The sequence below is a fragment of the Panicum virgatum genome, chromosome 9K (genome assembly GCF_016808335.1).
Source record: "Panicum virgatum strain AP13 chromosome 9K, P.virgatum_v5, whole genome shotgun sequence".
NCBI classification, from domain to species: domain Eukaryota; kingdom Viridiplantae; phylum Streptophyta; class Magnoliopsida; order Poales; family Poaceae; genus Panicum; species Panicum virgatum.
The window spans coordinates 57,552,362-57,564,745 of NC_053144.1; the positions used below are offsets into that span (position 1 = coordinate 57,552,362).

At 49.2% G+C, this 12,384-nt stretch overlaps 2 protein-coding genes across 3 annotated transcripts; both read right to left on the minus strand.

Moving 5' to 3' along the window:
- Positions 1 to 291: 291 nt before the first annotated feature.
- LOC120652655 (pentatricopeptide repeat-containing protein At5g50990-like) lies at positions 292 to 3,410 on the minus strand. Of its 2 annotated transcripts, none has more exons than XM_039930533.1 (2): positions 3,036 to 3,410; positions 292 to 2,040 (listed from the first exon to the last, which is right to left on the minus strand). In XM_039930533.1, exon 2 carries the CDS (start codon positions 2,004 to 2,006, stop codon positions 552 to 554), a length of 1,455 nt encoding a protein of 484 aa, XP_039786467.1. In that variant the 5' UTR covers positions 2,007 to 2,040; positions 3,036 to 3,410; the 3' UTR covers positions 292 to 551. The 2 variants fall into 2 exon arrangements, with proteins under 2 accessions (XP_039786467.1, XP_039786466.1); XM_039930532.1 differs by having other exon boundaries at positions 292 to 2,406.
- Positions 3,411 to 5,805: 2,395 nt separating this feature from the next.
- LOC120652657 (COBRA-like protein 7) lies at positions 5,806 to 8,294 on the minus strand. The gene has a single exon (XM_039930535.1). It carries the CDS (start codon positions 8,146 to 8,148, stop codon positions 6,145 to 6,147), a length of 2,004 nt encoding a protein of 667 aa, XP_039786469.1. The 5' UTR covers positions 8,149 to 8,294; the 3' UTR covers positions 5,806 to 6,144.
- Between the last annotated feature and the right edge of the window lie 4,090 nt (positions 8,295 to 12,384).

The following is a 12,384-nucleotide window of genomic DNA, read 5'->3' on the forward strand; positions in this document are numbered from 1 at the left end:
GGTATTGCTACTCCTATTCTTCAGTACAGCTCGAGTTGACTGAATATTAAATGTCCCTTCAGTGTTAATCCTGAAATGATAAGCAAACAATAAGTTTTAGATGGAAAACAATAACTAATCCTGGAAGAGAAATGAAAGAGAAACATCCAAATAAGTGAGGTAGCCATCACATATATCGCACCACATATCAACACAAGCAATCAGCCAAAAGTCCAAAACAAGACAGCAAACAGTTTTACATGACACACATTGGAAACCATAAGAGCACTGAATAACTAAGAAAACACGAACCAAGCAGAGAAGATTTTGATCTTGATCTAACTAATCACTTGCATTGCTTCATTTCAATGCATTGTAGGAGTGTACAATATGCATGTGTCTGTCGTCAAGCCCTTTGAAGATGTGCCGAACAGCTAAACTGGTAACCAAATCTTGATTTTATCATTGCTATGCAGCAATAGCACCAAAGCTTTGATGTGATGAAAGTGATTGGATCATTGTAGGCTCATTTAGTATTAACTAGATCACATCTCTATTGCTCCGAAAAAAGGTCACCAATAATCCTTGCAGGAGCAGCATCCGCTTTCAAACCGGTGAAATCGAATTCTATCTCTCATAATTATAACACGGCAAAGTACCTTTGAGATTATCTTCATCCATTCATGACAGTCACTGCAAGTCTGCAGATTCTTTGACACCATTATCTCTGTCCCTGGACCAGTCTTAAGGACACTATAAGCCACTGCCAACTTCTCGCTGTGGAAGGTAAGGTTTTCTTCTCTTTCCTCCTCTGAGACATCTTTTGTTACTAGTTCAGTCAATGGAGCATAACCTTCAACTTTGGCCCTTTTAGATAAACCATGCAGCACTTGGTATATATCCTCACTATCAGGATGAGATCGATCACCGGCTTTGAATTCATGTGTGCTTCCCCCTAACTCAACCCAACTCAATCCTTTGCTCTTCCTAATTTTCTTTTGTTTCCTCTGTTTCCATAGTTCCTCTGAATCATTCCATCTATTTGCTGACGAGTAGATGGTTGAAAGAAGGGTATAATCCCCACTGCTATAGAATGCCATATGCTCAACAGTGACCTCAACTAGTTTGGTTTGGCGATACCTGCGACATGCGCTAAGTAAAGCCCTCCATATCACAGCATCAGGCTTTACATTCATTGCCCTTACCAAGTTGTATGCTTCATCCAGTAATCCAGCTCGTGACAATGCATCCACTAATGCACCATAGTGTTCAACCTCTGGTGTGATAGAATACTCTGTAGTCATTGATTTGAAGTATTGGCGAGCCTCTTCAACCATGCCACAGTGGCTGCATGCTGTCAAGAGTGCAACAAATGTAACCCCGTCAGGAACCACTTCTTCACTTTTCATCTTGCGGAACAAAATCACTACGTCGGACCCAAGACCATGTGCTGCCAGGCCACTAATCATTGTATTCCACACAGAAATATGGTTTCTCTTGACTGTATTGAATATCTCAGTTGCCACTTCAATTCTTCCACATTTGGCATACATGTCAACAAGTGCTGAGCTAATGATATGATTCATTTCCACCCCCAATTCTATCATCAGTTGATGCACCCACACCCCATATCGCCGAGCACCAGCACGAGCACATGCTGACAGAACTGAGGAGAATGAGAAGCCATCAGGCACAAGACCTGAACTGACCAGCCTGCTAAAAAGATTCATTGCGTCTTTCATGTGTGAGCTTCTTACTGCACCTGCAATCATTGAATTCCATGAGACTAAATCCTTGACAGGCATCCTCTTGAAAATCTGATATGCCTTATCTAGCTGTCCACTCTTCAGGAATCCCATAAGCATCAAGTTGCCATGGAAGGGATCAGTACTCCACTCCAGCACTGACCAAAATAGTTCGCGTGCTTCCAACATGCGATCATGAGCAATATATAACTTGAGCAGATGAGGTGTTACATGTTGATTAGACAGCAACCCAACTTTAGTAAGATGGCAATGGATTTCCATGGCAGCATAGAGGTCTGAGTATCTTGCACAAGCTCTGAGAAGAAGAGCATAAGTTCTGTAATCAGGGCAGAAAGCAGTGAAATGGAGCAAAGTTCTATAGTCCTTTAGTGACTTTTGTGGGGAGCCTTTCTCTAAAGAAGCTCTGAGGATGGAGTTGGCATATGGAAAGACAATTCTATAGGGATGTTTCTTCAAACAGTTCGTGTAAGACATAGCGCAAACAAGCTCCCGAAGTGAGTTCACTAGAACGCAAGAGAAAATTTTGAATTTCAATGGGCAGCTAGTTTTTAAAGTCCTCCTGCAACCTAATTTATCCAGAATGGTTTGGACAGCACCTTAAATCGCATAGCACCAACTAAGGTAATCAGGCAACATGAACTCTATGCTCGTTGACTATATCCTGAAATGAACGAACAAAATGTCTATCAATTCTTCTGCACGAAATTATGAAAGCTACAAAGTATTAAGAATATTGCACATGGAACAGCCACAGGTTCCTGGTAACTAATTATCATCATTGCGCTCATGAATCTCATGGAGATTGTTTATTAGCAACGCCCACTAATCGTGCTTCTGTAACATGAGATGATTTGAGATACTTCTGGTAGCTATCGACAACGCTAGACCAAACCATTTCACACCTAGTCCTTGTCTTGCTCCTCTACGTGCATCTTACATATTGCGATCTATAGTGATCACATGCTCAGCAACTCACCAATCTGATGAGCATGTGTAATTAACGCGTATACCAACACTCCTCTGAGGGCCCCTAGAAGTAGGGGGCAGAAGACACCAATAAATGTGGCCCGGTAGAACCAGGGGGGCTAAAACTCTCTAAACATTACATAAGCATCCATAATATGTGCAGAACACAAAGGCAACCAGATAAAAATTCTAGCAAACATGGCTGCTACAACAAAAGTTCAACAGCAGTGAGAGCCACGCATCCCAGGTGCTCGACGAAATGCCCCGCCGAAAAACAACCAAGCAGCGCATCAATGGGGTCCCAACATAGATGAAAGAAGGTACCTGCGAACCCGCCGAGGCGACCAAGATCCAAACCGACGGCGAGAGAGCGCAGGGAGACCGGCAAACTGAGCCTGAGCGGCAGGGACGCACTAATACAGGATGGGGAGGAAGCAGGGGACGCCACGGAAGGTATATTCCTTGCGGGGATGCGAAGGCGAGGCTTGAGGGAGGGAGCGTGGGAGGCGTGGAGGGGAGGAGCGGTGGGTGTGGCGAGCGGAGAGGAGGGAGGAGTACTGGGGGTTCGGGAACCGGAGGCCGGGAGCGGAAGGGGCGGGCGCCCGGTGTTGGCGGATCAACCGCACCGCGGGCGAGGAGTGGGCGTCTGGTTTCCGCAAGCGGCATGTGCGTGCCTGCTGGCGGCGTGATTACGACTAGAGTGGGCGTCTGGTTTTGCGCTCGCTTTGAAACGGTTGGTTCGGCTCGCTCGATGGCGTCAGACCTTGGCCCCGCTTGGTGGGGTCAGAATGTCAGATGCGGCTCCGGCCTGCTGCGCACGTGTGCGAATCGAGCCGGTTGGCCCGTGACAAGATCTGGGCCTACTTGTTCCCAAAAAAAAAAAGATCTGGGCCTACTTTTTTTTTGCTCTTGCGATGGGCTTACCGAGCCCATTGGGTGACCTGTCACTCACTGGGCTATGCGATGGGCTTACCGAGCCCATTGGGTGACCTGTCACTCACTGGGCTAGGCCCCTCCTCGAAAGTTGCTGAAAGAATAGGCCCATTTTGACTACTTCACACTGAGGAGATCAATCAATCAATTAATTCCAAGTCCCAGAAACAAACAGTCTCCAATACGATCACAGATCAGAGTTCAGAGCTGCGTACTTTCAGAAGCTCCGTAATGGAAGAATTCGCCTAGCACATTTGTTTGGAGGCCGTTTTAGTCTCATTAACATGTCTGGACACTTGTCTGCTGGATCAGGTTCAGATGTAAAATCTTGCACTTCATCCTTTTGTGCTCGGTCAGACGAGGAACGGATCAATCACTCGGCACGGTCAGGAGTCCGTAGCGACCTGTTCTTCACCGCAAACTGTGAACGGTGGTGATGTCGCGTGAAGGCCCGTAGGCAAAAGCGCAGATCCATCTCGCACCTGCATGTGCTCTGGAAAAGTAGGTCCTGAAAAAAGTCAACTGAATGGTGCTACGCTTGCAGCAATGATATCGCAGGGTTGGAAAGACCATGCTCATGCCCTTCATGAACCAAGGCACGTTTTACATTTACTTTTTTTTTATTACCTAGTAGTAACTTTCTTTCCTATTAGTACTACTCCCTCCGTTCCCAAATATAGATCTTTTTAACTTTTCTAGATTCATATATTTTGTTATGTACCTAGACATATGTTATATCTAGGTGCATAGCAAACACTATGAAACTAGAAAAGCCAAAGCTACCTATATTTTGGAACGGAGGGAGTACTATGCTGTCGCTGTGTCGCATGATAGCCCCTGAATCCAAATCCTTTCAAAAAAAAATCCCTGAATCCAAAACTACTATATATAATTTCGGGGGGGGGGGGGGGTATCCTGAGCTGAGATCATTCTTCGGTGCACGGCTCAAGTTTGAAAAATGGGGGCTGGAAATGGAAGCCACCATGATTTCTGGAAGGTTTTCAGTCCCCAAAAAGATCTGCATTTTTAGTATTTTACTACAACCTGATGGGTACCAATCAGCGGCGGATCCAGGAGGGGGGCTAGGGGGGCTCCAGCCCCCCCTAAGCTCCCATAATTACACGTAAAACACTGTAGCAAAAGCATCAAATCACCATTAAACCTTCACACAAATCAACATCTCTATTGTTTCAACCCCCCCTTGGCTCTCATCTTGCATCCGCCACTGGTACCAATACAAACGCCGTGCCGTGGAGACACGCTCTCGCGCTATAGTATGATTCTTCAGGTCTGAACATTTCAGCTTTCCTTGTCACCAACAGCTCTTTTCTATCTGCTTAAAAATAATCGCAGTAGTCTAGTAGCCTCCCAGGGACTAACGAGCAACGATGCCTGTCTGTCCATAACACGGTGTTTGTTGGCTTCCATGACCTCGCAGGAGCAGCCTGCCTAAGAAAATGCAGCATGGTGCGTGCCAGTTATGTTGTCTCAGGCAAGAGGTGGACGGCCGCCATATGTTACGTGTGCAGATGATACACGCTGCGCCTTGACCAAATCCGAGCCTCCGACTCTCCGAGGTGGAAATGGGCTAGGTAGGTGATGATCGAAAGCAAATGTATAAACTGGGCATGACCCGACGTCATCAGGAGATGACTGGCAAAAGCCAGTGCGCAGACGGCTGTTCTTTGTCTTGTGATCCGACTGAGCCTACAAATGGAGAGCTGGAGAGGCAACGATCACAGCAAGTCGCTTTCAACTTTGAAGAAAGCAGAGGGTTTCATTGGTGCTCCAGCTTCTTCCTTCCTGACAGCGAGAAACGAACGTTGCAAATGGGCGAGCTGCGGACAGTTTGAAATGCAGCCTGGTGGAGTGGTGGTGACCCCTGGAGTGGTCCCCCTTCAGCGAACAAGCGTCCGCCAAAGATGTTTCGAATTTTGAATGGAAGAAGCACGAACCATTCATATTGATTGGATATTATCTCTCGTCTGAGAAGCATCCTGCTTCTCGACAGGACATAAAACAGTAACATATTGTACACTCGTGCCCTCTGCCAAGAGTTAACTACGCCGTGCTAGGACTAGGACTATATATATAGCAGACAGAGCCGCATGAGAAATCCTGGTAGAGGCATCAAAGCACCATCAGATGATCAGCCAATACGTTTCTATAACAGTCAAAGTGAGAAATGGTAAATTCTGTGTGACAGACCAAACACGAGACACAATGTCATCAGAGATGTACAGATCGCTCATCTGGTTTAAACATGTAAATGTCATCAGAGGGAGGAAACCAATGTTGCAAAGCCGCAACAAATGCATGTCCTCGCCTCCTTTTTCCTCACTATCCAAGTATTCATAATGTTGCACGATTGCTGCTCCATTTGACTAACAAACAGCAGCTAAATAAGGTCTGCTGAGAAATCAACAGAAACAAAAAGGCTTTCTTACAAATGGCATCGATCAAACCACCTGAAAGAATAAAAGAATCAGAGGCCCGAGGATCATTGCTGAAGCAATAGGAAAGCTGAAGCAGCAAGCACCAACACCAAAGCAAAGGCACTGCTGAGACGGGTCCTGAATCCGCTGCTCATAGGAATCCTTTGCGGCATGGCGCATTCGTCGCCATTGAAGAAGACCTTTGATGGGAAGCCGTCCCCAGCCACCACGTCGATCCCAGGGGTCAGCTTCTTTGTGAATGAGATTACTGACTGTTGCTTCCCGGGTACAAGGTAGTCCGTTCCACTCATGTTAGTCTGCTTCACCAGGTAATTGAGCCCCTCCAGACCCTGCATGAAGATGGTGTTCTTGCCCACCGCGGTGGCATTGAAAGAGTACGCCTTCTCAAAGCCATCATACGCCTTGTCCATGACAATGGCAGCAAACCAATTGACCATGTCGACATCCTCCCAGTTGAACAATGTCACCCGAGCACTCCAGCCCTTGTTGTAGTCTGTTGAGACGTGCCAGTTGATGCTCACACCGCAGAAATCACCACAAGGCATTGGGCGGGGCACATTGTAGTGCTTCAGCTCAGCCCACGCCACTGCCTTCTGTGTGCGGTTGTCGAACGGCACAAGCAACGCTTCCGGTGGCAGGAGCATGGATTGCGCTGTTGTGCTGCAGGTCGGCCCTCGCCTGTTTGCAGGGCACCCACATGCGCAAGTGTTGCAGGGTATCACCGACTCATTGTAGTATGCGGAGAAGGTGACACAGCACTTGGGCTTGGCCCCCTTAGTTCTGGTAATGTTGCACACCACCTGCCATGTCGCCATAGCCAGAGTCGTCGAGTCAAGCCCGCTTGGGTCTGGGAATGACGTTGGGCTGACTGGCACTGGCTGGCCGCAGGTATAGTCTGGGTTCAGTGATGATGCGCCAGCGATCTTGAAATTGGCAGGGGGGAACAGCTTGGTCCGGTTGAGGTCCGGTGGCATCTTGAACACCTGCATTTGGAACGCCGATTTTGACTGCTTCTCGTCCATGGACTTGGGCAGGATTGTGCCATTCCTGCAGCAGTTGTCAATCTTCCCAATCTGGGTGTCATTGTACCGGGACAGCGGCAGGTCAAGGATCACTGGCTTGCGGTCGCAATTGAGCACCTGAGAGAAATCAAGGCTCTGGTAGTACTGCCCCTGCGGCCCATAGATGCAGCCGGAAGTGTCCACCTCCGACGTGTGAGCGCCCTTCATGGAGTAGATGAACTCGCCACGCCGCCACTCCCACGACAGCCGCCAGTTGTCGAGGCGGCCAAGCTTGGCGTTGTTCTCGAGCGTGACGAGCGCGAGGTAGCTGGAGGGGTACGCCTGGAGCACGTCGTAGGTGATGACGAGGTCGCCGGTGCCCCGCGGGAGGAAGTTCTTGGTCGGGTAGGTGGCGTTGGCGTCGATGACCGTGGCGTTGGCCTCGGCCTCGGGCGTGAGGACGCAGCACGTGGTCAGGATCTTGTCGGTGGTGTTTCTCGCCGCCGGGCACTTGTAATCCGGGTTGTCCAGCGACAGCTTGGTGGGGAGCAGCATGATCGGGTCGGGCCCGGCGAAGAGCGTGCCGACGATGCCGACGGAGGCCTGGATCTGCGAGAGGTCGCCGGCGGTGGCGATGGGCGTGAGGAGGTCCGTCTGCGGGTACCCCGAGAAGGAGGTGGCGTTGCCGGCGTCCTCCGTGGTGTTGTACGGCAGCTCGCCGCCGCCCGTGAGCACGGCTCCGTCGACGCCGACGAGGATCTCGCCGTGGGCGAACTCGACGAGTATCGCCCACGACTTGAGCGGGCGGGTCCCGGAGTTGAGCACGGTGGCGTTGGCGCGGAACGCGTAGGGCTGCTTGCTCCTGTCGCTGACGAACGGGCGGATCTTGGTGCGGTCCCGGAAGTTGTAGGTGAGCTGGATGCCGTTGCAGCCGGGGTCGGGCGCGGGGGCGGCGGCCGCGGGCGTCGTCCCCCTCTGCGCCGCCGCGAGCCCCGCGAGCAGGAGGAGCCCGAGGACCACGGCCTGGGGAGCTGCGGAGGCAGCCATCGCTGGATCGGGAGAGCGCGCGCGCGGTGGGCTGGCGATTGGGGGCTGGGGCTGGGCGGGAGCGGGGTGGCGAGGTAGATGAAGCGATCGGAAAGCGCGTGCACAGCTGGGGGGAGGGGGGGGGGGGGTCGCGACTGGGAGACAAAGGGGTGGGGGGAGGAGGTGGTGGCCTGGTGGGTTTGAACTGGGGGAGCGGCGTGCGTAGCTTGGCAGCTGCTTCCTCCGCCTCCTTGCTGTTTTATCCAATTACTTCCCCCAAAAAAAATTGCGGAAAATGATCGGGGTTTGAACAAAAGGGCGTGGAAAGCGACGCCGGCCGGAGAGGAGAAGGAGACGACGTCGGGGGAGGGCGGGGTCCAGGTGAGGGGAGGAGGAGCGTGGGTTGACGTTGATTGGTCGGCGGCGCGTGGGCCCGGGCCCAGCTGGTAGTGACGCAGCGGACGCGGAGAGACGGTGGGGCTGGTGGAAACGGTAGGGTTCGGCCCGCCGGTCCGGGCAGCGGCTCCGCCGCGGTGTGGGGCAGGATGCGCGGGGGGCGGCGGACCGTCCGATTCTGGCGTGTACGGTCGGGGACGGCGGCGGATGAAGGCTTGTGCCGCGGACATGGTTAATCAAATTCGTGGGAACGGGTCCCGTTTGACCGGCAGTCCGGCCCGTTTCAATTTGGGCTGGTATCAAACCGGCCCAATTTTAAAATTCAATTTTGAATTAAAAAAATTAAAATTTTTCTAAAAATACTTCAAGGTGTGACGAATCTAATGGTGTCAAATTTTCTTAAAAATTCATGTATTTAGTATAGTTTGCGGGGATTTAAAGTTAAACAAAAAAATGTACATACAAAAGTATACAAATACAATATAAAAATAGTACAAAAGAGAGTTGGAGGGTCCATTTAGGCTAAAATATGTTATACAAATATTCATTTATTATACTTTGCGGGCATTTGAATTTAAACCAAAAAAGAAAAAAAATTTGAATTTGGCGGGTTACCAGTTAAACCGACCGGTAAACCGGTCAAACCGGCCGGTAAGCCTGTCGAAACCGGTTGAACATGCGATTTTGAATTTGACCGGTTTCCACCGATTTCCGGTCAAACCGGTCTGGTAAACCGCTACCGGATCACATCACTTCGACCGGACCGGTCGGTTTATTTAACCCTGGCCGCGGAGGCGTTCTTTATGGCAGGCTTGGGGACCGGCCCGTGGGCTGCGGCGCTTGCGACATGTGAAGATTTTGTGAAGAAGAAAAAAAAAAAGAGAGGCTGGGCGCTTGCGAATCGGTCGGTCCAGGCAGGGTCGGTCCATGGTGATGCAGAGCAAGCGACGCGGACTTGGTAAGAAATCGAGCCATTTCCTGGAAACAAATCGGACGGGCTCCGCTCCGCGCACGGTCTGTTACCATACCATATGGCAAATTGCCTTTCATCTTCAGAAAAATCGTAGTACCATGTTGCTTTCAGGCCCCCTTCCGCATTGGACCCGTTCTTCCATGGTTTGTTGACCCGGTGCGGCAAGACGGCAAGCCTCGGAAGAACGCGTCCAATCCAATGCGTGTGTTTTTGCTGGGTGCAGGTACGCTGACGTCGTAGGCACGCGACGCCGCGGCTGCCGGTCGCGAGGGATCGGACGTGCCGGTGGCTTCACATACACGAGTTGATCGATTCTTAATAGACATTCTCAAAGACGATCCAGCGATCTCCGATGAATTATAGCCTACCATGATACTTGCTTTAATAGTATTTTTTTTCTATATATCTGCTTATTTATTAGTCGACATCGTGACATGGCCGAGACGTGAGCTCACGTTCGTGGCTCCGCGATCGGCGCTGGTGGGCATGATAATTGGAACCAACTTCCGTCCAACCTCGCGCGCACTTGTGACTTGTCAGGCTCAGGCCTAGGTATTCCGCGTTAAAATTAAAGAGCTCAAATAGTAGTTGGTTCCATATAATGGAACCTGGATTCGATATAGTTTTGTTGCTCATCAAAAGGAAAACGTTCCTGCATAGTATGACGAAGAATCGAAGGTTTGGACACGGCAGCTCTCAGCGCATCCACAACTGACGATACAATTATAATTATAAGTCACCAGCTAGATCCGCTCCTGGCATGCATCCGTCCATGGCAATATATGACACGCGTCGTGAAAGTAGTACTTGAGCCAACTTTCATCCTGGAAACGGTCAGGGAGTGCTTGTTGAGTGGTAGTAGAAAAGACAATTGCTGCTTTTTTTTAACGAATCTGGCAAGAGAGCTGCCAATTATATTAAAAAAGAAGAATACATTCAAAGCGTACAACGACAAACAAAACATTGGTTGAATTGGGATATCAACACGGCCGTATAACTCAACTCGACTCTACTAAAAACCCCATGCCGCACCACCACAAAACCAAGGAGAAGGCTGCCAAGTAGCTCTCGTTACAAGCGCCGTCATCACTGACGATGTCCCATGCCAACCAGCTGATGCCATGCAGGACTGGCCGCCGCAGTTCGCCGCAAGCTAAGTGACTATCGTGACTCCTCCACCATGTCTCCTTCCTTTTTAAGTCACGCACACACGATCTTCGATCTCTTCTTTCGCTGGTAGAAGTCAGAAGAGAAGCCCACCGCACCACACCAAAGAGGTCACCGCCATACAGAACCCCTCGCGGAAGTACCGCCATAAAAAAGATTGCATTGATGAAGGCCGTGATATGCTCGGGGAAAAGGAAGAGAAGCGGAAATAGCATGAACATGACTATGCAAATGGAGGTCGCATCTACAAAGTACAAACTAATAAAACAAGGCAATGGCACGTGGTCTGGAGATTGGGAAGTCAAGTAACAATACTTTGGTTCTCTCTTTCTCTCGTTTTTTTTTTAAATTTTTGACCAACTTTGGTTCGCTCTTGATCGGAATGGGATGGAGGAGATGGCGGGCGCTGTTGGGGCCAGCAGACGTGATCCCAGCAGACTTGTCGCACTATTCCGCTCTAGGTTTTATGTTTTTGATCTAAATTAGCTCAACAAATCGGATCACATGTATAATTCAATCAAATTCGTTTTAAAATATTTTTTTTTCTGAAATAATTTTTAGTTATTCTAATAATAAAAAATTATTTCGAAACGAAAATAGTTATTGAACCTTGTGCGATAGTTTAAGTGTTAGTCAAACGTGTGACTGTGTGGGAGAGATGCGGATGGGTGGCCTAGTACAGAATGAAAATTAATGGGAAAGGGTCCAGAAGCCCGAGCTAGCCTTAGTGCCTGAAATGGGCCGGACCTTTTTTTTTTTAGAAAAATAGAGATGGGCTGGACATGGCCTTGTTCTTGATGGTGGCCTTTTGGCAGAGAAAGAGCTTGTTTGAGCGGAAAGAAAGGGAGAAAGCAAGAGTGAGTACTCAAACAATGGGTACTCAGCAGATCACAAAGCTATTATATTATTTTATGCAGGTTTTCAAGGAATAGTCTTTAGTTTAATAGTTTGCTTGAAAACCATTTTTATGCGTGTGTGTGCAGTTATAGCTTTTGAAAATAAAAAATAAAAAATAGTTATACCATGTGGCTCTCCTATATATTTAACTCATAGGCTGCACCAAAGGATAGATCAACTCGAGTTAAGAGTTTTGCCTCCCCTCGCTGTTGCGTTGCCACCATAGTCTTCTCCATCCCGAGCGTCAGCGTGCACCGGCGAACGGGAGAGCAGGTCTACGGAACCTTTTGTCTTTGAAATTCTGCACAGGGAGAGGGCGAATAAGATTTTTGAGAAGCGCTCGGCGCGACTGCTCAACGATCTTCGCCACGGCTCGTCCTCCGTCCAAATCTAGTGCTGCGGCGTATCGTCGCCTGTGACGTCGTCTGCTGCATTCCATTCGTATGACCGTCATCGTCCCGTCAGTGCCGTTCGTCTTCTCTAAGGCCAAGACTCAGCACATATACTGTTGTTTGATTTGTTTCTTAGTCATGTTTCTATTGCGTCTTGCTACTAGTATGATAGGGCTGTTAAACATATTCATAATTTATTTATTTCAGAATTTAATCAGATAATTATCTAATTATTCAACATTGCCTACCATGGCCCTTTGAGACGGTTTACTAGGTTCAACTGGTGGAGTGTGAATCAAGGCCTCGCACAAATAGGCACTCCCGATTCCCGAGCCTGTACTTTTTGGCACGTGCGGTTTTACTGTTCACTAGAAAGACTTGCCCATGAACTGGACCTTATACGACCAGATTAAGCTTCCCGGATATAGGATC